Genomic DNA, 27541 nt, shown 5'->3' with positions numbered 1-27541 from the left:
GATGTTTATCTACTCCAGAGAGTCCTATTCTATTGGCAGCACCTCTCTGTGGCGACTAGACAAGCTGTATGTGTGAATTTGCATATCTGTATCAGCAACGGGGGCAACTTAAAGTAGCTGAATTAATTTATTAGAAAGGGTGTCCACAAATATTTGGACAGAAATTAACAAAACCACACCACAAGTGTGCTGATCTAGAATTTTGCCAGTTGTTCTGACAGTGACTGTGATAAATATGGAGCAATCTGAACAGCCTTCTAGCTCCTTACTGGTTTGTAAGCACCAGGTTTGCACCAGGTTAATAGTTCTAACTGTGTCCTAAATCACACTGACATGTCTGTGCGACCTAAGTGACGACCTGGATGTGGGTTAAGCAGGTTAAGAGACATTTTTGGCATTTATTTACAGAACTATTCTTCCTATTACATGTCAGAGGAGCGTCACAATGATTTTGAAGCTGCTACTTTAAACGTAAAATGCTGCATGGTATTACTTTAGAACACACATATAATAGACGCCAATGGTCTTTTTTTGTTGTGCAGGTTCTGTTAATTTATCTTCCATGCTAATCAAACGTATACTCCAGATGCTGAAGGTATAGATTACCCAAAACCACTACAGTATTCCTTTAAAGCACTGTAGCTGTAATCCAAGAATGGACTTGGCTCAGTTCCTGTCAGCTCTATTGCAAAGCACATGCAGAGCTTCCATGGCATACCAAAAACGCTGCGTGTCATTGTAGATTTCATCTTAATGTTTCACACACACACTATTTGCAGCGGAGGTGCGAGTGGGTTCAGCAGTCCTGGGCTGGGGTCTTGGCTTGGTAGGACATCAGTATGTGTGAGGGGTGAAATTTCGTGCTGGGAGTCATAAATCTGCACAGCACCTGCTCCTCCGAACTCCTCTGGCGCGTGTTGTGAGGTCAGCGGCACCACATATCCCATCCATCATATTTATAGTGCTCATCACAGCAGCGGGCTTGTTTTGGCAGCTGACAGCAGCAGGGAGACAGAAAGAGGCCTTTCAGTTTGTTATTTTTTTTTCTTTCTTTTCGTGGGAGGAAGGACACGTTTTTAAGGAAGAGAGTAAAAAAAGAGTGGTGTGAACAGGCTAAGATGGAGGAGGGAAGGACAGAGTTGTAGGGCTGGCACGATTACTCAATTACTTGATTCATATAAAAGGTACCTTCACAATGAAAGTGCAAGGATTAGTTGGAAATTTACATGATAATTATTTTCTGGCTTCTTTACTGTTCTCTCTTTTAGTAATAAAAAACACAAAACCTAATGAACCTTTAATTTGAAGGAAATCCTAATGAATAATGTAGATGCACCTTTTTGTCACTATATATACAGTATATCTATATATATATGTATGTGTGTATGTATAAAGGATTTTAATGTTGTTATTATTATTACGTATATTAGTGGAGCAAAATCATGTTCCTCTATGGTGCAACAAACAGGTGAATATATATATATATATATATATATATATATATATATATATATATGTATGTGTGTATGTATAAAGGATTTTAATGTTGTTATTATTATTACGTATATTAGTGGAGCAAAATCATGTTCCTCTATGGTGCAACAAACAGGTGAATATATATATATATATATATATATATATATATATATATATATATATATATATATATACATTAAAAACAATACTATATATAAACATAGAAAATTGTATATTATATTTTGCATAAAAAAAAGAAAAACAGAACCTAATGAACCTAAATTTAACAAACCAAAATTTTGCACTATTAAATAAAAACTTTGGTTTGTAAAATTTAGGTTTATTAGGTTCTGTTTTTTTTACTTTTACTAAACTCAAATCATGTGTGTCATTACTGTATTAAGAAGACTCTGTTTTTTATTTTACACCATTACATAATATTAACATATCATTCTGTAGATCAATTTTCCTACCACAGTGACAGTACGTATTATGAGGACTTAATAAACTGTATGCCACTGTGACCATGTCTCAGCAGTAGAACACAGTTCTAGACCATTGTTTCATTATCATTTTCTATGGAAGTCACCTTACACAGACCAGACGTAGGACTGGCTTTTCTCTGTCCTTGATTAATGGTGTAACTGTTTCATTTGCTGGTTGAAATTCAATTACTTTGTTCCCTTTTGCAGACTTAGTTGCTAGGCAACAGCTGAAGCAATGGATTCTATGAGGGGTTTTGCGGGTTCAGAACTACGCACCTGCTTCCTGTTTCTTTTTTTTTTCTTGTCCTTAACACCTTCATCCTGGGTGCTCTTTAAAGCACATCCAGTTGAGCCAGCAACAGCAGCAGCAGCAGCAGAAGAGTATCTCACTGGCCACCCAGCACAGTGGGTCTGTGTTAATAATTGAGCCAAACTGCTGGCGAGGGCCGTGTCCAACAGCTTGCACTGCACTGATTGGCTCAGTCCCCCATTGTGAAGGTGGAGAGGGCACACAGTAGCAGAGACAAAGGCATCACTTGGCTCGGTTACCCTGAGACAGTCCCTCTATTCATCTAAAGCCTCTCCGGCCAGTAAACCAATTAAGCCAATTAAGCATGAAAACACAATGTGACTTGTTCTTGCCACTGTGCATAAAAGGCCGAGAGAGACTGAGTAACAAAGCTAGTTAGGGAAGGCTGGAGCTGAGAAGTCCAATGGAGTCACCCGAGACACTTTTGTTTCTTTGTGGCGTGAATCGAAGTCCTGTCGGTGTGCTTCATGCGCTAATTGGAAACCATGGAGTGTTGTGGCTGGAGAGCTGCAGAGCCTGTGTAGAAACATTGGAGGTCCAATCCACCCCTAAGACCTTCACTGCATACTCTCTCCTGCTAACACACAGGGTTTCGCACCCTTGTTAGCTCTCTTTCCCCATGTCAAGCTAGCGCTGCACTGGAACCCAAGGCTAATCCCGTGCCGAGGTGACGGGCAGCGAGGCCATTCAGGTCACGCATGCAGGCGGAAACGCGACAACCTGTTTATCGCCTCAACCGGAGTTTTGTGTCAGCCAGTGAGCGCGTAATGCCCTGCTCTTTTTCTTTCTTTCATTCTTCCTCTCCACGTCCCTCCCGTTGGGGTGTCCCTCCACAGCGTTCCGCATGAAGGGCCTCACTGAGTGACAAAACAGAACCAGATTTGTTCAGCCCACTGTTCAGGACCCTCCGAAGACCCTCCGTCTCTTTTTCTCACGGCTCATAAGTGAGCAAAGAGAATGCCCTCTCTATGCCGTTTGTTGTTCTCTATTTTCCAGCACGGCTTTGGGTCTTCCATTCTGAGCTTTGTCGTCTTTTCATACTAGTTTCGTTTCTTAAAAGCACTGAACGGTAACTAAGGCCTTTGCTGTGTTAAACTTTTTCACAGGATTGAAGAGAAGGTGTCTTTTTGTGGGCTTTGTGTGATTTTTAGGATGCTTCTGCAAATTGTTGGTGGTTCTACCACAAGTTTGTGTGGGTGTATGCTCTTCTGGCTGTGGCAAAGCCCAGGTGGTCGTATGCAAGAGGCATTTTTTCCCAGTGACAACACCGCTGCGGATTTGTCCGACTCAGTCGCGCAGAAAGTGTGGGATGCTTTCTCAGCCGACCTGACAAGTCACAGAGAATTTCTGCTCTGAAGGGTGTGCAGGAATGACAGGACAGCACTTAGCGGTTCAGGGACTGTCCCTGCCAGTGTAGCACATGCTGGGGGTCAGCAACTCACCACATCTCTCATAGAGCCCATGAGTGAGAGAGTTATATGCAGAACTTATTCATTTCAACTCACACAGACTGCACACTGTTGAACTGCCTTTAAAAGCTATATTTTGGCAAAACAATTAACTAATTTATTAACTCATTTCCCCTTACTGCAATGTAGTCATTCCACCAGGACACGTTTGGTGGCTAAAATTTGCATCTTTAGTGTCGGCCATGGGTTCATGAGGCAGTACAGACACAAGTAGATCCTGGTGTGAAGAGAAAAATATCCTTGTGCAAGACCCTCAAATTTGGTCATGAACAGGATTCGGAACTGAGGAGGAGCCAGGACAGGGCAACCTTGAGGGTGAGAGCTGAAACTGAGGCCGTCCTGGGAACAAGAACTGGAGCCATCCTGGGAACAGGAACTGAAATGGCCCGGGGAATAGGAACTTGAGTTATTGGAGGAGCTTGACCTTGAGCAGCCAGGGGAGCAAGAACAGTGACAAACTGGGATGCAGGAACAGGAATGGCCCAGGGTGCAGAAACAGGAATGGCAACAGGGGGCCCTGCAGCAACGTCCCCGGCAACAGGTGAACCTGCAGTGACATCCTTGGTTGTGGGGAGCCCTGCAACGATGTTCTCAGCAGCAGCCAACATCCTCAACATGCCTTTCAGAGCATTCTCCTTGCAGCCCATAAGAGGTTCCAGAATTAGGCCAGCGATTGACTTGCCTCACCTTACCTTACACACAAAGCCAGACAGCTCTCCAGCATTCCATCAAATTTCCCTGGGTTGAAAAGTAGAGAAGGCAGTGGCTTGGTGGTGGTCAAGAAGTACTTTCTAATGCATCCTTTAAAGGTGGCAAAGTCTTCTTCAAGGAGTTAGCTTTTGCTAAATACCAGGGAAAACTGGCACAAACTAGCCAAATCCCAAATCCCAAATCTCCATAATCATAAAACAAGGAAAAATGATCTAACACACAAGGTACATCATTTGCACACTGTATATTATGGTGCACTGTGGGATTGTTGTATTGCACAAAACTTTCAGCTCTACGTTTTCAGACACCACTGCAAAATGGCTGAACTCCTAGGTAGTGCACTAGATAGTGAATAGGGCACAGTTTCAGACACAGGCACAGTTTTTGAACCAGGCAAAGTATGTCTTTATCGCCTGGTCAAATGAGCTTCTCATTAGTCAGGTGTGCCTCCTGATCTGTATCCGGTGTGGAGCATGGAGAGAGGATAGCAGAGAGAAGATGCATTCAAATTCCTAAATAAAAACACATGGCCTGGGTGGGTGTGAGGGTGAAGGACCTTTAAATAGGTGAAGAACCTTTCCATGAGTGTTATAAATACTGGCTTTGCTCAAATAACCCTTTTTTAGTGCCTTTATTTTGGAGCGTACTCATAAGAATGATTTGCTGCTTCTCATCACAGCAAGGCTAACACTGTGACACAATGACACTGCTTTGATTTGTGACTTCCTGAGAATTTGAAGGTCCCTCCCCTCGAGCACAAACATGTCTGAAACAGTCTCAGATATCCCTCACTGTCCACACTCAACACACATGGGCCAAAAGGCCATCAGCATCCAGGCTCAGAAGAAACAAGCCCATTTATGTACTTTCCCACATTAAAGTTTTTACAGCTCTGGCAAAATGGCTTGTACCAACACTTCAGTCACACACACAACGCATTACTCAGAAGCAAGGTGCTTTCAAATGGATTATTATTTCCTGAATTGTACTGGAAGACGTTTAAAACAAGACACTTATCAAAGCTTTACACCTGGACATAAAAGTAAGTAAGGAAAAATGGCTCCTAATGGAAGAGAAAATTTCAAAATTGGTATTGTTCCTGTCAGCAACCAGTCATATACGCTTAACAACAGCCAGGTTTCCATCTAGCGGTTGAGTGAAGTTCAAGAGAATAACTGAAATGATGGAAGTAATGCTGCATTTCCATCAGCTCTATCCAAGAGAATAAAACTCTCTACATCACACCCATAAACCACACTGCTGAGAAATGTACAGACCACATTTACAGAGAAATATTTAATACTGAGGAGCTTCTTGTTGCTGTTTTGTTTTGTATTTTATGGCTGTATTTTAAATCATAAGAGCACAGAGACAGAACAAACGGCTGAACGTAAGGATTACAGAAAAGTCCATTCATCCGCATCAGGTGCCTCATGTCTACTATGGATTTTTTAATTTCTGATTTTCTGTCAATGCACTAAAAAGTCTAAAGATTAATTTCATGTGATAACAAGCAGTTCATCAGTGTAGTAATAATTCCACAGATGAACATAAGCAACATTTTCCATTATTCAGAGTCAGCTCCTGCACTGTTCCACTGCTGTACCATGTTGCTCTAGAAGGCAGAAAAGAGCATGGATGTGGTTTAAGCAACAGTTAAGGCCCTGGAAAGTGATGCAGATGTTGCTGTTTTTCTGTTGGAAAGGTAACCCAGGTGCTTGTTCAGTCTCTTGTCATTTCAAGACTTAACTACTGCAACTCCCTTCTGGCTGGTCTTCCTATACGCACCATCAGGCCCCTGCAATTGATCCAGAATGCATCAGCACAGACTGTCTTCAACATTTGTAGATGCTCTTCTGCTGCGTTCTCTCTTCACTAGCTTCCTGTAGCTGCCGCCCGCATCAGATTCAAAACCCTAACGTTGGCCTGCAAAGCCAAGAATTGACCAGCTTCTCCGTACTTTATGGCAGTGGTAAAAAGCCGATCTGCACCAAAAGCCCTTCAAGCTTCAAGTAAGGCTCGGCTCGACCCACCATCCCTCAAAATCCACGGAGGACAAGCACCCAGACTTTTTTCTGTCCTGGCACAGAAGTAGTGGAACGACCTGAACGGCAGAGTCGCTCACTGTCTTCAAACGACCCACCTCTTCCAAGAGTACTTGGGTGAGGTCTAGTGCAGAGTATTATAGTCTCCATACTGGCTTTTGTGTAGTAGCATCTAAGCTTAGAGGTGTCCTTTGGATTCTTGCCTATGCAAACTAACTAAGGGTGTTTTCTGAGTAAACAGTGAAGCGCTTTTGTAAGTGGCTCTGGATAAGAGCGTCTGCTAAATGTAAATGTAATTATCTGGTATATTTTGTTTTCCTGCCAATGTAGCTAATTAATAGCTAGACAGGAAAGTAATGAAGTGTTGCTATGCCAACATGCCAACACTGAAATGTCGCCTGACACCGTTGCCGCTACTTTTGCAAACCTGTCCTGCATTTTTTTCTCATTTTTCCAGATATGAGTAGCTTCTCCCTTTCCATTTCACATTTCGGATAATAGTATTTGTATTGACCACATAAAAAAAAACGTCTGGTTCTAAGTATGAATCGTGGATATTTGAGTATATTCAACTTTGCCACTTTTATCCATATTACATACTACATACTCATAAACTAGATGTCTGAGGATGTCTGCATTGTAGCTTTGAGCGAGTGTCTTTTTAATGATTGCTATCTTGCATTAGTCTATATTGGCTTGCTCTCCCTTTTAAACTAACTCAGCTCATCATTAGACTCGCAACTATGCTATGGTAAGCCTGTTTTTTTCCCACCTGTATTCAGAGCATGACATCACCAATCAGTGAGCTCCCACAGCGTCCCCACCCTGTGGCCCATGAAATGCACATGGATGAATGAGCTCTATGAGACACAGAACAGAAATCTGAAATCAGACTTCAGCCACCAATTTGAAGTACGGTTCACGTTTGGATACACTATAATTCTTTTATGCAGGGGTATACAGTATTTCCATTATACAGCCAAACCCTACATGTGGCTCAGTCAATCAGATATTACAGACAGAACTATCCATTTAATAAATAAATAATAACTGTGGTAATATGGTAATCGCCACAGCCCTAACTGATCACTCAGGGATGTAGTTCAAGTCTAATAACAGAGTGCTCAAGGTCGGTGGTCATGTCACAACATTGTTACAGAGATAGTGTGTTCGGAGCCATGGTCTTCAGTTTGTTTGTTTTTTATGGATCTTTTGAAAAGAGCACTTCACAGCAGGACTCAAACTATTGAAAATTCCCAGCAGTGGCCAGCAGAGTTGTAGACTTCTTGCTAATTATCTGCAAGCTTCATGAATATGCGCAATGTGATTTAGCTTGACCAAAGAGACAGTTATTGAGGGTTGGCACACTGCTATTAAAAGATAATTGTCCCAAAATGTAAATAATTGTGTTTTCATGTCAATTTAAGTCAGTGGGGAGTTATATCATTGCCCTCAATGCCATGCATGAAAGATTAGGCCATCCTCTGTTTATCCAAGATATTCTCCTCAAAAACATGCACTCTCTTTGGGGGCTGAGAGCCTGTTTTTGCCCCTCGCCGCTCGACGGGGAGCATAATTCCTGGGGAATGTTTTTGTTTTAGGCCGTGCTGTTGTGCTGGATGATGTGGACTGAATAGAAGGCATAAAATAGTCTTAGTCAGGGGGAGATAAAATGTGCTCTCTCTCAGTCGCTGCATGGGTCACCCCCGTAACCCCATACCGCTGCAGCCCGGGCTTTCGGGAGGGGGGTCTTACCGGGCTGAAAGAGACGCCCCAGCATGGAGTCTGGAGGGTCCCCCCTTTTCTACCATGCACACACACACACAGACATCACCAGAAAAAAGAGAAAATGTCCCCAAACTTGCTTTGAATATCAAACAGAGAATTAGAGTGAGAATAGGAATAAAGCTTTTCATGTGTGAGATACTGAAGTGAAGAATGAAGGGATTGGACCATCGTCTGTGGTGTCCATGTTTCGGACTGCCTCGTTACAGAAAAAAAGACATGATAGTGAATGGGCTTCCAGAGCACAGCTGCCATTGTGGCTGTTCAGAATCTGTTGCAAATTGGTGAAGTTTAGAGCGGGTTAACAGGCTAGATTAAGGACGTACGTTTTAAGAGTATAGAATTAGGGTTAAAAATGCTCATGGTGGACTATTTTTAAGGGTGACCACATGGATGATGGGATTTTTTGTTTTGGAAGACTGTTCCTCAAAGTTCCTCAATGTTTCATACTCATGGAGATGGAGTTACTCTGAGCTTCCCCATCTTTAATTTGGACGTTAGTCAGGCTCAGCTGGATAACCCTAAGAAAATGATGTGGATCTGCGTGCACAGTCAATAACTGATCAGTCTATTGGACACTGGTTGATCAGAGCAAGTTGGGTCTTTTCACATTTCTTTGTCTCGAGCTGAACTTGTGAATAGATATGCAGACCCTATCTCTAGTCATTGTCGTCCTGGCGATGCTCGGTATGTTGGGAGTACAGCATGGGGGACCTCCGGGTATTCCTCACCACGCTGGGCTAAGGAGCCCACCCTCACGCTGCAAGCAGCAGCGAGGGAACACACAGGGAGCCCACCCTGGGCTGGTAGGACCGCTACGGCACTCTAACAGCAAGGCACACAAATGTCATCAGAACTTCCATAGTAAGTAGATCCTCTCTGTAGCCCAAAAACCACGAGCATTGTTTTATTAGCGTGAATGGGGACTGCTAATAGACATGGTTTGCACTTGGTGGCATGTTGTAGAAGTTGTCTACAGAAATGTACACTTTCACTTTGCTATAGAACATGGGTAAATTGAATGTTTTATATGTCTTGGTTCTCTGACTGGTGTTGAGGGCTCTGAACTACTCCTCTCAAAAAGCATCTGTGTGGATAAAGTTAATAATACATATAATACAAACATAACAATGTACATGTATATAACAATAAGAACAGACATTGTTTAACAGACATTGTTGTCAAACAAAATGTGTACAAGAAATACTGTGCTCACATAATGTAAAGGTTATTTAAAACATGAAATGCTTAATTTATTTTATTTAATTATTTTAAGATTTATTTAGTCATTTAGTAATAGTCATTTATTTATTCCATTCCACAAACTTACTTTCATACCTTAACATTTTCTGTATACTGGATTTTAATAAGGTAATGTAGGAAAACAAACATTTAAAAAGGAAAATTTGATTTTTAAAAATTATTGCCAGCCTTCTTCTTCTTCTTCTTCTTATTATTATTATTGTTATTATTATACATATATAATTACTATTATTATTTGTACTTCTTTCGGATCTCTCAAATCCCAGAGAACAAAGAAGCAAATCCAGTCTCAATATAACTTGAGGGTTGAAGTTTCTGTTAAGTCTTAGGACAGTTTGTTTTAGTAAATGGGGATTAATATTATATTTATATAATATTCATATAGAATATTACTTGGCATCTATCTGCTGATTACTACTTAACATCTTGAACCCTAATCTTATTTTTCACTTTTAAGTCCCACTGCAGTAACCATTAGAAATGATTTGGTAGCCATTTAAGTTAGAATATTTTGTGAGTCCCACAGGGTTCTATTGTAGGGTCTATGAAGTTTTCGTTAATTATGAAAGTAATGTAGTTATGGGAGTGAAGGTGTAAAGGCTTAAACTCTTTATTAATCACCTAAACTCTACTTAAACTCTTCACCTCATAATGCAGGATCTGAACACATAAAAAGCCTAGCCTAGTAAATCTATATAACCGTATATGAGACAATACAGTTACTGTAATTATGGCACAAATAGCCTGTTTTGAAATAGAACCACTGAATCAAACTGTGTGAAAAATGTTCTGATCTTCAAATCCTCAAATAGTTAATCCAGCACCAGTCAGAGAGGGCCAGCTGGATCTTTTTGCATTGCTTTATCTCCAGCTGAGCGTGTGCAACTGTAGTATGGTTAAAATATAATCAAACAACAGTTCACTGGACATCTAAAGCCTGAGGATACCAGATGTTGCGTGTCCTTCCCTAGTGAAGGTTGGTTTTTCCGGGAGGGCAGGTGAAGGATGGAGTTTTTGGCTCAGCTGTTGAAAGCTTTCTGCTGTCTCCTGTACATTCACACTCAGGGCTGTGACAGCCAACACACACACACGCCACTCTGTCTGTTACTGCTCCAGACTGCTGAAGGTCAGGGTGAGCTTGGGAGAGGATGCACCGGCAAATGTGCACAGTCACTCTGCTGTTGTCTCTGATTTAGGTGGACTGGAGAGTTATGACAGGGAAATAAGAGTAGACCCAGCTGTTTACAAAGACAGTCCTCAGCCTTTTCTATTCACAGTCCACTGGCGGGTGGAGGATCCCAAACCCATATTCACATAAAGAAGGTAAACAGCTCTGAACACACATAGTAAAGAGTGTAACAACACAATATGGCCAAAAGTCTGTGGATACCTGACCATTACACATGGACACCAATCAGCCATTACATTAAAACCAACTGCCTAATTTTGAGATGGTCCCTGGTGAACTCCCAAAACAGAGCATTGACTTCACAACTTCTAAAGGTGTCCTGTGGTTTCTGGTACTAAGATGGTAGCAGAACATCATGTGTATGCCCTGTAAATTGTGAGGTGGAGCCTCTATGGATCACAGCAATGAGCCTTGGGCCCCCTGACCCTGTCGATAGTCGCCAGGTGGTCCACTGTGTACTGATAACAGCCCACAAAACCTGCCTTTTTGAAGATGCTCTGACCCAGTTTTCTGTCCATCATGAGGGCAAGAAGGCCTGGCTCCAGTTCAGCCCAGTGGAGTTCAGTAGGGTTGAGGCCAGAGCTCTGTGCAGGCCACTAAAGTTCCTCCACACTAAACTGGTCAAACCATGTTTTTATTGACCTGGCTTTGAGCACAGGGGCACGGTCATGCTGGAAGAGGAAAGGGCCTTCCCTAAGCTGCTGCCGCAAAGTTGGAGACATGTAATTGTCTAAAATGTGGCATATAAAGACATTACCCTTCATTTGAGCTAAACAAAGGGTGTGGCTGAAACAGCTGAACTCAGTAATGAGGGACTGCAGCTACATAGAGTTTACTATATATGCTGTGTAAAAAATTGGGGAGAATCTATTTCAGCCATGCCATGGGAGTGATTTAGACACACATTTCATCACTGTATTGACGATTAACTGTGAAATTAATGCCTGTGCATTAACTGTGAAACTCTTTTACATAAGTAGTAGGAAACTAGAAATCAATAAATCAATTAATATTTTCAAGATTTGTTGTGAACGATGAACGAAGCTGTAGCTTGTTTTTAAAAAGTAGACTGAGAAAGCTGTGTACCATTGAACATGAAGTTCTAATAGAAGTAACACTCAGAATGCATGGTATTTTAAAGGTGATCAAGTATTGAACAAATACATACAATTGTAAATTGATCATTACAATATTGTATAACTCAACATAGTTTAACTGTTGCATACAGCACCATAAATCCCAGTCGGTGTCTAATTTATTACATTTATAATGAATAATCTGTGTCATGAGTAATCATGATATTAAAATAGCACAAATGATGAAATGGCAAGTGATTCCAAACTTTTGAATAGTATGTATGTATGTATGTATGTATGTGCGTAAATACGTAACGTATATGTCTATGTCCTAAACACTACGCCCAGCATTAGTGCAGCACCTTAGTGACCAGCAGAGGGCGCCGTTGTTACACGTGTAGACGATCATGTCTGGCGGGCTGGTTACAGTCTGTCTGGTGGCTCTGGATCAGAGGCTTTAGACGATACACGTCCACTGATGGCACTGCTGTGAAAACACCTGGCTGTAATCCTGTATAGAGTGAATCCAACATCCCAGATCAAGATTTACACTGGATTCAATCTCAGAATTAATGTTAATTAATGTTTTTGTTGAAGATTAAAACGAGAAATTCCTGAATGGAAAACATATGTATTTATTAATGTATTTCTTAATAATAAACGCAGGAATTTGGATGAACTTTTGGAGGAACTGTTTTCAGGCATGGCATTGATGGAAAATCAGCTGAGGTAGTAAACGTTACTGAGGAGAAACTCTTGCCAAGTCAGGTCAAAGGGGCTCTTTAGATGACTTTACATTTTGGCAGATTTTGGGAGATTTTTGGATTGATTAAAATGATCGTGAAGCTTCAACACTGAACCTGGATTAATCACAGGTGCTTTTACAGGGAGGTTCTTGTTGTGTTCTCCACGCCGGCTCACATAGGGTTAATACTCTCCACGGGAACGGTCCATTGTTCGCTCCTGGTGGGGGGAGAGTGGACCGTACCATTCGGAGTTCCCATTCATGCCGTTTGAATGAAGCACCGTTGTTTCAAATCCCCTCAGCCGGAGGTGGAGACGGGCTCTCGGCGCAGAGACAAGCAGCAGAAAAGTGAAACATTTCAACAGAGACGAGGAGAAACACGACTGGGAATTTTACGCAGTTTTACGCAGTTTTACGCAAAGTGCAGAAAAGGAGCTCCAGACTCTGCTGCCTTGTTTTTCCTCAAGAAACATCTGTGAAGTTTTTAAAGCCCACGCATTCAGAAGGTGATGCCCATGTGGTGCTGAATGATGTGACAGTGGACGGGTTGCAGTGTGGAGGACTTTGCTGACACTTTTTAATCAACTTGGAGAACTTCTGACACAGTTTGAGCTTCATCTCCACAGCCTCGCACTTCTGGCAGACTTTGGATGGGAGCCTGAGAGAGAGAGAGGGGGGAGAGGATGCAGCTCAGAGCTGAGGATACTCGACTTTGGTTTATTTAACTCAGTGTTTGTATCTGTTTAAAGTTATCTTTACCTTTTTACCTCTCCTCACTCATGGAGTACTCGCTCTCACCATCCTAACCTGGATTAAACAGGCGTTCACAGTTTTGCTCCTTTAAAACACTGAGCTGCGTTCAACTTGGGAACTGGGATCTAATGAGATGAAGGATCTAAAATTCGCACAGTTCTGCTAAAACTCTGTGGATTACTCATCAGAACATCATCAGAAAGCAGTTTGGGCTGTTTGGAGTGATAATGGCCAGAGCTCTTGGACTTGCTCTTTTATTTGTACACATCTGCACAGGTATGTATGCGCCACTGCTACTGATTGTGAAGCGTTTCCAGCTCTGAGTAACTGAGTAACTTACTCTCTCTCTCCGCTGCGTAACTTTCCTTCAGTGAAGCTGTGCGTTTCCCTTCAGCGCAGATTGCGCTCCGTCCTGTTCTCCAGTGGCTTCAGCTTTCAGCGTTACTGGCTCTTCGCTCTCTCTGCCGGCCAGTGCACTGTATTAATGTCCACATGCCTGGTTGTAGGTGAACTTTGAATTTTGCAGACTAGGCCCTGATCTCCGGCTCTAGTGTAGATATTGTGTTGATAAAAAAAAAACAAAAAAAAATACACAAGAACCTTGTATCTCCCGATTTGCCCGTCCTTTATTTTTGGCATGATGTGAATCCTGTTCTTTACATTGTGCCAAAACTGCTCCAGAATTTTCTGCTCCAGAAAATCTTTCTACATTGACCAGCCTTGAAAGTAAATAATGTATTTTCTTGCCCTGTAAATTTGCCAGTTTGGATTTACAATGTTTTTGCATGCAAGAATTTGTTGTGTAAATAATTAAATTACTAAATTATAAATAAATTAATACAGTGATTTGTGATTGATGGTGGCAATAAGCAGGCATACTGTATACATGCACTGTTATGCAAAAACATTGAATCTTTGTATTTTTTTCAAGATACACTTTGTATCTTGTATCTTAATCTTAAAGTATGTAATATTTCATATACTTCATATATTTTAATATAAAGTTTTTAGAGAAAAACAAATGTGGCAAAATATATAAAACAATGAATATAGACAAAACATTTAATTCACACAATTAGTACTTTACTATTTAGTACTATTTAAAGTTTTTAGAGAAAACAATGTGTGGCAAAACACACACACACACACACACACACATATATATATATATATATATATATATATATATATATATATATATGGGTGCATTCATATTTGTAAATTAATATATAGGACCTTTATAAAAAAATATATATATATAAATATATATATATATATATATATATATATATATATATATATATATATATATAATATTTATAATAATATTTTTCTGTATACATCATTTTATATATATATATATACAAAATGATGTATACAGAAAAATATTATTTTAACCCCACAATATCATTAGTAAACTCAGGTAATACTATTAAATATAAACACCGCCTCAGCTTACCCTAAATGCATTTACTGGAGCTCCATCACTCTGAACAATACAATTCCACTGTCCCCCAACCCAAAGCTGGGGGCTTTATAACCCTCTAGCCACTGTTTAGGATTGAGTATGATGACTTTTGCCTCATCTGTGGTTGCTCCAGAGTGTCCCCCTATTCCACCTATAATCATTAGTTATTCTCTGGCCTTCCTCTGCAATGGCGTGACAGTGTGACATAGTCTGTTATATTCCTCATAACTGTAGAAATCCTTGTTTGAGAAGGTTTTAAGTTGTTGTCACAGACAACAGCAGCCATGCCGGAGTATCTCCCTGCTGAAATTCTCCCTGATGATGTCACTAGGTTTTGACTTGCCTGGCTTTTAGCGTGTGTTGTGAGGAACCTGTCTGTCTTGTTCGAGTGAATCGGGAACTACGGTGTCATTTAAAGTAAATGTGTCATGCTTACTGAGGCATTTTGACTTTTGTTGTCTGTTTTGTTGCCTTCGCTTTGCGGTCGCCATGAAGGATAGGCTTGGTCACGTACCATCATTTTTTTCTCTTTGAGTCCCCGGCCTCGTACAGCCCTGGGGCAGATAGGTGCAGAGCTGATTTGCACACTGACACTGAAAACTCTGCCTGTTACAGATAACCAGAATCCAGATTCATATCCTTTTCACTTCCTGCAGGAACTGAAGCTGATAGCAATCCATGCTAAAATAAAATGATCTTAATAAAATGATCATATGTGTAACATCATGATACACCACGAAACATCTCCCAGGCATGTAGTATGGGCTGTATTATGGGATTATAGCTCCAGGTAGCATTTAGCATGGTAAATAACAGCACTTACTGTAAATGAATGCTTTGCTTGCAGTCCTGGAATCACCTGCAGCACTGTGTTTTAGTATTCACTAAAGACAGTGCTGTATCTCCTCTAAAAGTGTAGGATCATATACAGTTGAGGGTTGCTGAGTTCCTTCCTTGCATTTAGAATGAAACCTATAGTTTGGAAAGCGCTGATTTAAGAAGTCAAGGCGCTGTAATGACTTCATACTCTCATTACATTATATTATAGTTTTAGCTGGACTTTGTAATTATCGTTAAGACTGAAGTAATTGTTTTCAAGTTCAAGCTTGGAAGACTATTACAGCTTTACTCCACCTCATGTCGAGCCTGTGCGGGAGTTCAGGTTCTATCTGCAGACGTGAGCGATGTGTTCATTACGACACAATAGAAAGAACAATTTACACACTCTTTTTAAGATCCTGACTCCATAAGAGAGTCCTTAAGGGCCTGTTAGGCCTGCTTGAAAGCTACAGCAATTCTCTTTCCTCAACCAGACCGAATATGACCACAGTTTATTTGCGAGAAGTCACAAAGTGGAAGGAAAAGGCCACAAGATTGAAGTCATTTCTGTGGACAGAGGCACGTGGCCAGAGTGCTGACCTGTTTCTGTGTCACTTTCATATTTAGTCTGGAGTGGGTTACTTTCTCTTGGTTAGGTAAGAAAGCAGCTACAGTGAGAACGTCAGCATTTAGAGTACACTTAAAAATAAAGGTTCCTGGATGGTTCTTTCGGCCCCATGAAGCAAAGTAAAGTAGCTATGAGTGTGAAGGGCATTTACATTGGTGAAGACCCTTTAAATTTACATCTATGGGGGGCAAAAAGTATTGGGACACCTGCTTGTTCATTGTTTCTTCTGAAATCAAGGGTATTAAAAAGAGTTTAACCTGCTTTTGTTAGAGTAACTGTCTCTACTGTCCACCTCAAAGCTGAGGGGCTTTATACCCCTCTAGCTCACACCTGGCATTAGGCATGGTGACAATAGGTTCATATTTATCTGCTCCAGAGAGTCCTATTCTATTGGCAGTACTTCTCTACAGGTGTGTGTGTGCATTTGTTCATCTGTGTCAGCAACTAAAAGTAGCTAAATGCATTTATTAGAAGGGGTGTCCACAAACATTTGGACATATAGTGTTGCTCTTTTTATGGGTTTTCTATGCTCAAATCTCTGAACTCTTTGTAGCACCTTTATTGTTAAGAGTGTATATTTTTTTATATTGTAATAATGTGGTCACCTTACAGTTTCTACCTGCTACACACACATAGTCCAGCACAGTTTGCTGATTTCACCTCTCCCCTAAACCTGGCAATTAACAGGCGAGTTGAATCAGGTGTGCTTCAGCAGGAAAAGCACACAACTGTGCAGGAATCAGACCCTTCAGGACCGGAATTGCTCACCCGTGTAGCAAAATAACAGAAAAGTGAGACACGTTTTTAATGGAAATCAATGGGCAGGTGCTGAATCCACTTCCCATTGACTTCTATTATGTGTTGTGTGGCAGTTAAGAGGTTTAGATGCACAACTCTTTGAGTATTCCTTTAAGTACTCCCGCTCTGCTGCTTCAGCCACTTTCATGTGGTTGTGGCTGGTGTTTGTCCCGGTGGAAAAACGCAGTCCTTGATTCTCCGTCAGTATTGAAGGCCTTCGCAGCTTCCCTGCGAATACGCAATGAGGAGTGTTGCTGCGAGTTGTCGTTCGATTGAGGAAACAGCATACCGTTTTAACAAGCTCCTGCAGAGAAACAGGTCAGAAGGTCACAGTTCAAACGCTGTGGCAAGGCTTCTCATCCTTGGGGATGCTCCAGCGCTTCTGTTCCAGTGGCCGTTTCCAGCCGTGGATCTCTCTAATTACCGCAGCCACTGTGGACGCCTGTATTATCAGACACCTGTGAGACGGCAGAGTCAAGGACAGCAGGTGTTTGGAGACAGCAAGTGGTAGGTGCTGCCACTGTTAGCCTGGAGGTGATTCTTTAGCAGTAGCAACATCTTCAGAATCTATGGGATTAAGTAAAATTAGAAGTGAAATTTAAAATTTTTTCTTAAAAAAAAAGTCCTTGAGATGTAAACCAGTCATTCAGTCATTCATTGTTTGGTGGAATTATTTTTTATTTTATTTTAAAGAACAAGAAATTAATTGGTTTGGATCATGTTCCGATTTCATGTTTGTCAGCAATGGAAGATTAGTTATAGATTAAAAATGTCACTTGTTCCAGAGGTCTAGGCTGAAGCTCCAGCACTCTAGAGAAGAAGTCAGTCCCGCTGCTCCACAGCCCAGTGCTGCAGGGCTTTCTACCCCTCTGTCTGCCGGACGGGCATGGTGACTTTAGACTAATGCATGGCTATGTATTGGCACTGCTTTTTTCACTTGCATAACAAGGTGTCCAAAATCGTTCACTACCTTGTTGAATTTTGTTACCTAGAATTGTGCCCTGTATAGTTGATCTGGATTTTCACATGTAGGGATATCAAACCGGGCACTGTGGTACTGTGGTGTGTGAGTTTTTTTGCCTTACCATGAAGTTCAATACTCTCCCGTTCATGCTGAGTGTGAGACTTGCCACTACCTCATCCTCTAGTGCAGGCAGGCCTGTAAAGACTTGCTGGTTAGCTCAGTGCTCCAGAGGGGTTGTTAACTAAATGATAGTGAGCCATGATAAATATGCGTGCGTTAACCTGGTGATTCACGCCGTTGTCATACACTAAATGGCTCTTATCAGTGACTGGTGTCTCATTTGTCAAAAGTTCACCAACTTCTCGCCCTCCCTCTGCTAACAGGATTTTGCTTCAGGAAATCCTTCCATGCCAAGCGCCACTTCCGACATAAAGTTTCTGGGCCCCTCGCCTGATTTGCAACTGAACACCTATGAACAGGCTACATTAAAAATAGGCTACACTTTAGCTAATTACCATTAGAAGCAGCCAGGTGGCTACCTTTTGTCTATGTGTCCCTTTACTTCAGCTCTTTTAATCTCATCCTTTTCACCAATCATTTGAACTATAAGAGATTAGCCAGTGTGATGGATGGTACTTTTCTTATTCACACACTGGACGTTGAGTTCAGCCTCCTGGCCTTAGAGCATCCTGGCATTTCTGTTATAGATAGGTCAGTGCAGTGTGGTGTGCCGATGTCAAAGAAGAAAGAAAAAGAGGGAAAGTGCTGAGGAATGTTCCCAGGAACCCTATTCATCGCACTGTACCCCTGTGGAGCCGAGCAGTCGGTGCTCAGATGGATGGACGGTCTCTTAAGTGTGGATAATAAATTGTAAGGCTGTGACGGGGCACAGTAGGCGCCAGAGCCCAATTAATGATAAATGTTCTCACAGGTGAAGCATATCTCTTTCTTCTGCAGTCCATCTCTTCCCTTGTCCACCTGTCATAGAAAGTGCCTTAATCCTTAGTACTCTGTATAGGATCTGGTTTTGTCTAACCCGCTTATACACCAATGCAGCACAGGGTGTACCAGGAGAAAAAGTACACACGCTGCCGGAACCTGTTAACGATTCTTTTATTTTCGTAAACACAGTTATTATCGTTATCATTGATCTTGTGGTTTCTCCTGATGTCCACCACCAGGAAGTGCTCTTTGTTGCTCAGGTTGGGGATTAGTAATCCTGATCCCTTCATACCTGTGAGAAACGACAGCACACACTGAGCTATGTGGGTAGCCTCCCAAATCCCAATTAACGTCTGCCTAAGCCTAATTAAGTGGAATTAAACGGCTTGGAGTTCAGGATTAAGGGTAAACGTGGGCTCTGCAGATCTATATATGTTTTTTTTTTACAATGTTAGACTGCAGGAGGGTCTTCTTGTGTGGGCTAGCTGAGGAGCATAGTCATGGCATCACATTACTTCTTAAATCCACTTGTTTCCATTGATGGACTTGAATTGAATTCCTAATTCAGTAGGGCTATAACAATATCACTGTGCATTACAACACATTTCTACACAGTCCAAAACATTTAAGGTGCCCTAAAAGAGAAAAGAGTGACATACTGTGAAATATTCCTGCATATCCTCTATATCAGAGCTGCAAAGCCAATTCTAACAACCCCTCACTAGTGGAAGCGTTTGCAGACCTAAAGCTGTGATGTGGTAAAATGCAACGTCCACTTCAGGAAATTATGGTGTTGCTGATACTAGAGAGCAGCACATTCCCTCCAGACACTGCTAATTATGGGAATACGGGTAACTATGTGAACCAGGCCTTTTTGACTGGAGCTTTTCCTGTGCCAGTGTCCATAAAAAGTGCGCTCAAACTTGGCATGATAAAGCGAAAGCCAGGGAATCAGTGGATATCAGTACTAGGCTAAAAGCTGCCGGATTGGCTTCTTCTCTTGTTACACTGTTTAAAGCTATGCCATGCTGTGCTATGCTGCTTCTGTGAGTTGTAGTGCTGGGCTAAACTAGCTAATAAAAGCAGGGTAAACAGCAGGCATGTCAAACCAGTCTAGTTAACCTACGTTCATTTTTTTTACATACAATTTTGACAAAGTAAGCTTTCTTTAGGCGCTACTTTGTCCTGCCGCACTCTGCATGTACAATTTGACCATGTGAACATTTTAATTGTAAAGTGAACATTTTAATTGTAAAGCTGATCTCAAAACTATTATTAAATGATATCTCAGACACCAAACAACATATTTATGACCATTTTGTGTAATAACTTAGATCACTGCAGCTCAGTTAAGACTGTAGTTCGCTGTATTTTGCTTTTCTGTGTCCTTTACACATTTGCTATAATGAGCTTACAGGAAGTTTTTAACAGGCTTAATTTACAGATCAATTAATCGTCAATAGGATGTAATTTGTTGGGTTGTGTTACCACTGATGAGCACGTAATCACTCTCGGCATGAGAATCTGAGAGCACCAAGATGGTTCAAACAGTCTTGGTCTGGAACCCTCAGGGACATCCCACCCCACTCCCTCCCCCACGACCACCATCACCATCACTCTACCATGCACTTAGTCCCCTCACTCTTGCGGTATTTTAAACCCTTGTGGAATGTAAGCATACCTCTAACTATCAGACGGCCAGCCCGGTGATGATGAGCGAGCTCGGTGGAAAAGAGACGATGGCGGTGGTGGTCACCGCTTTAAAGCTTGGTTAATGGATCTGGTTGCGTCCTTCTGGCTGGGAATGAGCAGTGAAGTCACAGCGTATCCGAGACATCAGAACTATGTTAAACCCTGTGGACGGCAGGAATGAGAACAGTCGAGCTTCAGTGATTTTGGAGGTCGCTCTGACAAGGATTATCTGGAAAAGGGTCATGGATCGGGACTTATTTGTCATGGTCCAGAGCTGTTCTTGCGGATTCTTTTCAACTGACTGACTCATGAAAGAGAAAAATCTTGATTACAGGTGTTTTCATGGTCTTACTGAAGATGATGGCCTTCTCAATGTTTTGAAATACTGACCTGTGGCCAATACGTGGCCAAGCGTCTTCTGTTTCACATCAGCTTGTGTTGCCTGCAGTTCGTGGCCTGCTGTTCAGGGTAATTGAGGAGCATGCGGATGTAGTTCTGCTGATACAACCACTTGGAAGACATTTCTATTGATTTTTTTAAACAGCATTTCTAGCAGGTATTACATCGTATGAGGAAATTTTAATTGGTTTAGCATTTCCCAACCTGATGTGCTGTCCACATGGCTTTTTTTGATGATTGTTCCCTCTCTTTCATATGCTGTCAGCTGAATCCTGGTGTTGAGAAATGGCTTATTTTCTCATTGTGACTAAAAACAAATGAAGTATCCCACTTTCTCCCTATCCTCCCCCCTTCAGCCTTTTATGTTGCCTGTTTTTAAGACTTGCCTTTTTGTTGCCGGTCACTGCAGCACTTTGACAGATAAAGCAAGCCGACACATAGAAAGCCCCTGTGGGGGCTGCCACGGGCTCCAGGCATTGTGTCGCCTCAACGGGGTAATTGTTAGACTTGGAGAAAGAGGAGGGGCTGCCCATGAAGGACTCGGGGTACACAATAGCCCCCCCATGGACTGGAAGGCGGACGCAGAACCATCCAAAAAAATACAAACAGTCAAAAAAGGCCCAGAATTGTAGCTTTTATGTGTCGCATCTCACTCCCATTTGGAGAATGGTGTTGTAGGAAATGGGAAGCAACCTGTGGTTAATGTGCACGGTTTTCAGATTTGATTTAATATTTTGGTTTTTTGAGAGGTAAAACTGATCATACACTTGGTTGTAATTCCCATCCTACCTTTAGTGGATGCTGTGCTGGTGCCTGGCATTTTTCAACACTACACAATGCAAGACTTTGCAAGCTCAGACTCTCAGGCTAGTCTTAGTCAGCCTTTGTTCTGGGCAGAAACACAGGCCTACCAAAGGGTGCACTGCTATATGCATTTTAAAGAGACTCAGACTCAGCCTTTTCTTGTGTTCTGCTGGGAAGACTGAGAACTGAAAGATGGCATTGAAGACCGCCATTCCTCCCTGATGCCCTCCCCCTCCCTCTCTTTTTCCCTTTCCCTCTCCCCCAGCTCATTCTCTGTTTCTTGACGAGATCAGCTTCCTTGCCCTGGTGACCATTCTGTTTCCTGCGCTCTGGAAAGCTTGGATACACTTTTGAAATGCTAAAAACTCCCCCTTTGGAGGTGTCTGTCTGCTGGAGAGAGCACAGCAAAGAGACTGAAGAGAGGGGGGATTAAATTAGCAGGAAAAAGTGGGGCCACTAATTAGTTGATTTAAAGACATGGTCCCTCCCCCTCATGGCCTGTTCACCTTCTCACATAGGCTACCTTTGATCCCGCGCAGCCCTGTTGCATTATGGGTAAGTGATTTTCTTCAATTATGGACCTCCTCCCCCTCCCGCCTGTGGGCCTGCACTGTCTAATTGGGCTGCTCTCAGAAGTCCTGCTCTGCAGCAGAATACATCATACCTCTTGCTCGCAAAGTGGACCGGAATATCAATACGTCTGACAGGTTGCTTTAAAGGGACGGCTGTTGACTTAGTGCCGCTGAAGGCAGGGCTCCTGTGTGTTTTTCTTGCTTTCACATTTCTTACCTGAGCGACCAATGGTGTTGCTCTATGAAAAGTCTTAACTGCTCTGAGTCCCGAGGCGAATCCTGATGTAGACAGATTATGAGCCAGAGGAAATGCGTGTGTTCTTTAGACTGACAAGCTGTGAAGAGGCACCGTTTTCAGAAGTCTGACTTTGAAATGCATAAGCAACTATAGGTCCAGATTTTGTACCAGTGCAGGAATGCTTTAGGATGTCTTCTGAAATGAATGGATGACCTATTTAGATACACTGTGAAAAATGTAAAGTCATGCAAAGTAACTGATTACAGAGAGTTTTGTAGCTTGTTCAGCAGTTCAGTGCAGTGCTACCTGTCTAGAAGCTTACCATGTGCAACTCTGAGGCCTCCGATAATTGAAATCTGTACAGGGGGGAAAAAAGGTCCTAACTCTCCCTGGCAATGAGCCAAGAACTCCCTGTCGTAATCTGCTTCTCCATGTCATGTTGATGCTAACTGAAACGAAAGCCATTGGCTCGACATTAAGTCCCGCATAGCACTAAGCCGATTTAGCTGTGATTCTGTGAGTTTTGGCATTGAAAGAAGTTTTCTATGACTTCTTACAGTATTTTATGAGTTGATTTTCAGATATTGGCAAAGGCCTTAGAGCTGGGAGGAGGAACTCAATATGTTTTTTGAATAACTGTCCCTGAACCACCCCAGTGTGAATATTCACTGTCTCAAATACTAAATATAGGGATAAATGAGTGGGTCTGTTGTTGAAAAAGAAAAACATCTAATGGATCTTTTTATGGAAGATTGTTTTCCTGTCATGGGGGTTCGAGAAAACTCCTAGATTTCTAAAAATAAAGGTGCTACATAAGGCTGTGTTCAGACTGCAGGCAAATTGGATTCGTTTCTCAATACAGATCTGTTGAGAAGACGACAGAAGTGATCTGATCAGATTTGCGTATTCGAACCACCTTCAAATGTGGATTGGATCCGATTAGCAAAAAAATGTGTTTCTTTGGCCGTTCAGACCATCAAAACTCAATCTGGAGACATGGATACAATCTAGATATGTCAAAGATTTGGGCTGGCAGTCTGAACAAAGCCAAACAGATCTACTGACAATTGATGTGAGTTGAATCACGTGTGCTTGAGCATGAAACTCCGGCCCTCCAGGGCTGGAATTGCCTGCCCCTGCCATAGAAAAAACACTTCAGGTTTCATAAAGAGATGTAAGAGTGTGAAGAACCTTCTTGAGACTTCTTGAACCTTCACTTGATGTAAAGGTTCTTCACACTCGGACATCTCTGTTACAAAATATTGTTTTTTTTGGCGACCAAAAGTGGTTCTTCTGTGGCATCATTCAAAGAACCTTTTGTAGCACCATTATTTTAAAGAGAGCCTCAAACCCACCCGACCCCCACCCCCATTTCAAACCCTGCAAATCAAGTACTCACGAGATGAGTTCACCATGACGTTAAACAAGGGGGAATCAGAATTGAGTTGGGATCCATTAGAAATGCACTGTATGGCCAGTTACACCATATTACTGGTTTGTCTTAGCAGTGTATCGTATTAAACTTAGCACATTGTCACATCTCCTTAGTGCGGCCAGGCTTTCAGAGAATGTTCACTTGTGGGATTGTTCCCTATTCTCGGATTGAGGCTTGGCTAGCACTTAACTGCTGTAAGACAAGCTGTTTGGCTAAGGCGCACATACTGCTATGCTAGCACTTAATCACTGTCGCCATCAATCAAGTCTGTGGCACCGCATTTAGTCTTCAGATCAAGTTATGTTCTGTGCTCATTTAATGGTGATAATTGTGACGGTTCATTCATTGTCCGTGGCGGCATGACTATGACTTTTCCACCATAAAATGCTTCCATTAAATGCTTAGGTTTTCGCAAAAAAGAGAGAGAGGCTAGCTATTACGGCTACACTTTGGTCTTTCTGCTACTGTGGAGAAGAGAACGGATTTTTAATTGGTCCGTGACTCATTGTATTAAAGGATTTTTTCAGTGAGCTTGTTTTTAATTACATTTTTTTTTACATTTTATGGTACCTTTTGTTCCATCTGCAATGTTGTGTATTGCTGTGCAGAGCTTAGGAACTGTGTGTTGCATGCGGGAGCTGATTGACAGTATGCAACCTGTCTTGCACAGAGACCGTCATTGCATAAAACTGAGAGATTTTAGGAGATAGACAATAGAAATGTCAGCAGTTTGGAGGTGACATCCTCTGGGGAGTAGAGACATTCCATTAAATGCCTGTAGTGAAAGCCTTCTGTAATTATAGATCTGCAGAAGTCAGCCTCTATTATAGGCCCGACTGTGCCTTTAACGAGCTTACCAGCATTAAGAACTGTGGTTAATTGGGAAATGGGATGGGTGCTGTGGGCCCAAGTCAGCCATTTCCCCATGTTCTTGCTAAATCTAAATCATTCATATATATACAATATATACTTGACCAGGACACTATGAAATTTGCACTGCTCTTGAGCCTTGTCTTCAGCAGTTTAGGGCATTTTCACACCTAAAGTCTGGAACCAAGGTCCAAACCGAGGTTCATGTTTTTGGTACATTGTACACATTTGATCTGGTTGGTTCTGGTTTCACATTGCAGCTTAGAGAGCATGCAAAGGAACTTTATGATATACCCAAGGTCCCATTGACATCACCAACTTGGGTCCTACACTTATAATGACGCATCTCTACAATATAATAAAAGGTATGTAGTGAGGCGCGCCACTGTACTGCTGATATTATGGCATTTCTACATGCAGCACCAATCGTAAGCGCTGTACTCGAGGCTCCTTCTAATTCTATTGTTTATTAATGGGTGATGATAGCCTGCCTCAACTTTCACTAATTGGTCTGTAAGTCTGAACCATCTGATTCGAAGTGATTTTACAAGACTTCTGCAGATCTATCATTTTGCAGACAAAATGAACCATGGTTCAGTTTGATCCAGACTGAGACCATGGTCCTTTGGTCTAGGCCGCGGTAAAAGGTGCCTTCCATAACTGCTATTTTGATTCGTCCATGCATGCCACATCAAAAACAACGACAGGCTGTCAGCGCCTCTTCTGAGAGATCCAGCGCATGGACAGTATGGAAATCCCCTTTCTTAGCAGCAGTAAAAAACAGGTTGAGTAATCAGCCCTTCGGACAAAGTCTCTTGAGGGTGTTGAAACATTAACACTGTAACTCTGTCTTGGACACAAAGTCTTAACCTAAAGCCTGGATCAGTCCACCATCCACTGACTGTCTTAGTGTTTGCCTCTCTTTGTAGATCGTTAAGTGCTACAAGTCATCTGATAAGTGCTCCTGCGTAACCTAGCCCCCATTCCACTGAAATCGCATCTGCCATCTACTAAATGATATTTAAAAGGCGTTTGATATTTTTTCTTCCCCCCAGCTTGTCATGCTCTGTGACTCTGGCAGCCTTGTAGAGGCTGTTCTCGTTCCTTGGCGTGGAGCCCTGAGTGCCATATTCTTCCACGGGCTGACGGTGCCAAGTGAGGGCTAGGGTCAAGTTCGCTTCACTGCGAGAGGTGTGACGGGCGCTGAGATGCGGCAGGGAGCGAGTATGACCTTGGGAAATGTGGCTCTGCTCTTGGACAGCCTGTATTTCAGTGCTTCCAGTGCCATGAAGTAAAGAATACTCTTAAAAGTAAAGGTGCCAAAAAAGGATTATTTGAACCAGGGCTGTAGATGAACCGCTCTGGTTCCCTGGAGAACCTTTGTAGAGAAGAAGCTTTTTAAAGTTTAGAAAACCTTCAAATGGTTTAGATGTTACACCCAAGCTGGAAAACGTCATGTTTAAGAGTGTATAGAAGAATGGATAGTTGGGCCCCTCAATATCCATTTGGGATATGTCAAGGTTGGGACATGGATATTCTGTGGTTAGATATCACAAGTCTTTGTAGTCTTTGTACCTTACATCCAAGCCATGAACCATTGTGAAAGCTTTATTTTAAGTGCAAAAAAGTGCAAAAGTGTGAAACATGGACATTACATGGATATTAGGCAGTTCTATACCAGTCCATAGTTTTTGTAGGGCCTTATGTCTAAGCCAAGAACCATTCGAGGAACCTTTATGTTAAATGTTTATGGCAGCAAGAAAAATCAAGCTCTCACCAAGGATATCAAAGTTTTCTTAAAACTTTAAAACCAAGTCAAGAACCATTGAGGAATATGTATGTTAAATGTATATGTCAGAAAGGAAGAAATTACATGGATATTACATATTTCTATACCAGTCCATAGTTTCCGTAGGACCTTATGATTATGGCAGAAAAGGAGAAACCTTAGGCTCTGGCCAGGGATATCTCCAAGGTTTAGACATAGTTATTTTGTGGTATAATAACCTTACGCCTAGGCCAAAAACCATTTAAGGAACCTTTGTGTTAAATGTTTATGACCGAAAGTAAGAAAAATCAGGCTCTGACCAAGGATATTTTTTGAAGCCCTATACGTTCAAGCCAAGAACCATTGAGTAACTTATGTTAAATGTATATGGTAGAAAGGTTATGGTTAGAAAAGTTATAGGGGTATCTAAAATGTTGATACATGGATATTTTTGCAGTTCTATACAAATACAAAGTTTTTTGTCCAAGCCTGTCCAAGCCAAGAACCATTAAATAACCATTATTTAAAATGTACATGACAGATAGAAAAACTTCAGACTGACCAGAGATATCTCAAAGGTTAATGCACAGATTTGTTTTTGAAGTCTTATACCAACCAACGATTTTGCAGAATCATACATTCAAACCAAGAACCACTGAGGAACCTTTATGTTAAATGTATATGTCAGAAGAGAAGACAAGTCAGGTTCTGATTTGGCATAAATATTTGTCTCTGCAATATTTTCCATTTTTAGGCAGTAAATGTTCTGCAGCCTTGATTTAGCACCGTGCCGCGGTTTCCTAATCACTGATGTGAAATGACGTTCACTGTGGTCAA

At 41.7% G+C, this 27541-nt stretch overlaps 1 protein-coding gene across 7 annotated transcripts in view; it reads left to right on the top strand.

The window, feature by feature from the left end:
- robo1 (roundabout, axon guidance receptor, homolog 1 (Drosophila)) overlaps window positions 1-27541 on the top strand; it is a 314173-nt gene that overhangs the window by 109948 nt on the left and 176684 nt on the right. Inside the window, exon 1 of one of the 7 annotated variants that reach the window (XM_072691597.1) lies at window positions 8926-9145. The exons of 5 other annotated variants lie outside the window; for them this stretch is intronic. In XM_072691597.1, the coding sequence (XP_072547698.1) occupies window positions 8926-9145 (220 nt within the window). Of the gene's footprint in view, window positions 1-8925; window positions 9146-12868; window positions 13584-27541 lie in introns of those variants that run through there. One more of the 7 variants, XM_072691601.1, reaches the window with a different exon arrangement.

The sequence above is a fragment of the Salminus brasiliensis genome, chromosome 11 (assembly GCF_030463535.1).
Source record: "Salminus brasiliensis chromosome 11, fSalBra1.hap2, whole genome shotgun sequence".
Classification (NCBI taxonomy): Eukaryota; Metazoa; Chordata; class Actinopteri; order Characiformes; family Bryconidae; genus Salminus; species Salminus brasiliensis.
This window is presented reverse-complemented; position numbering and strand designations above follow the sequence as displayed.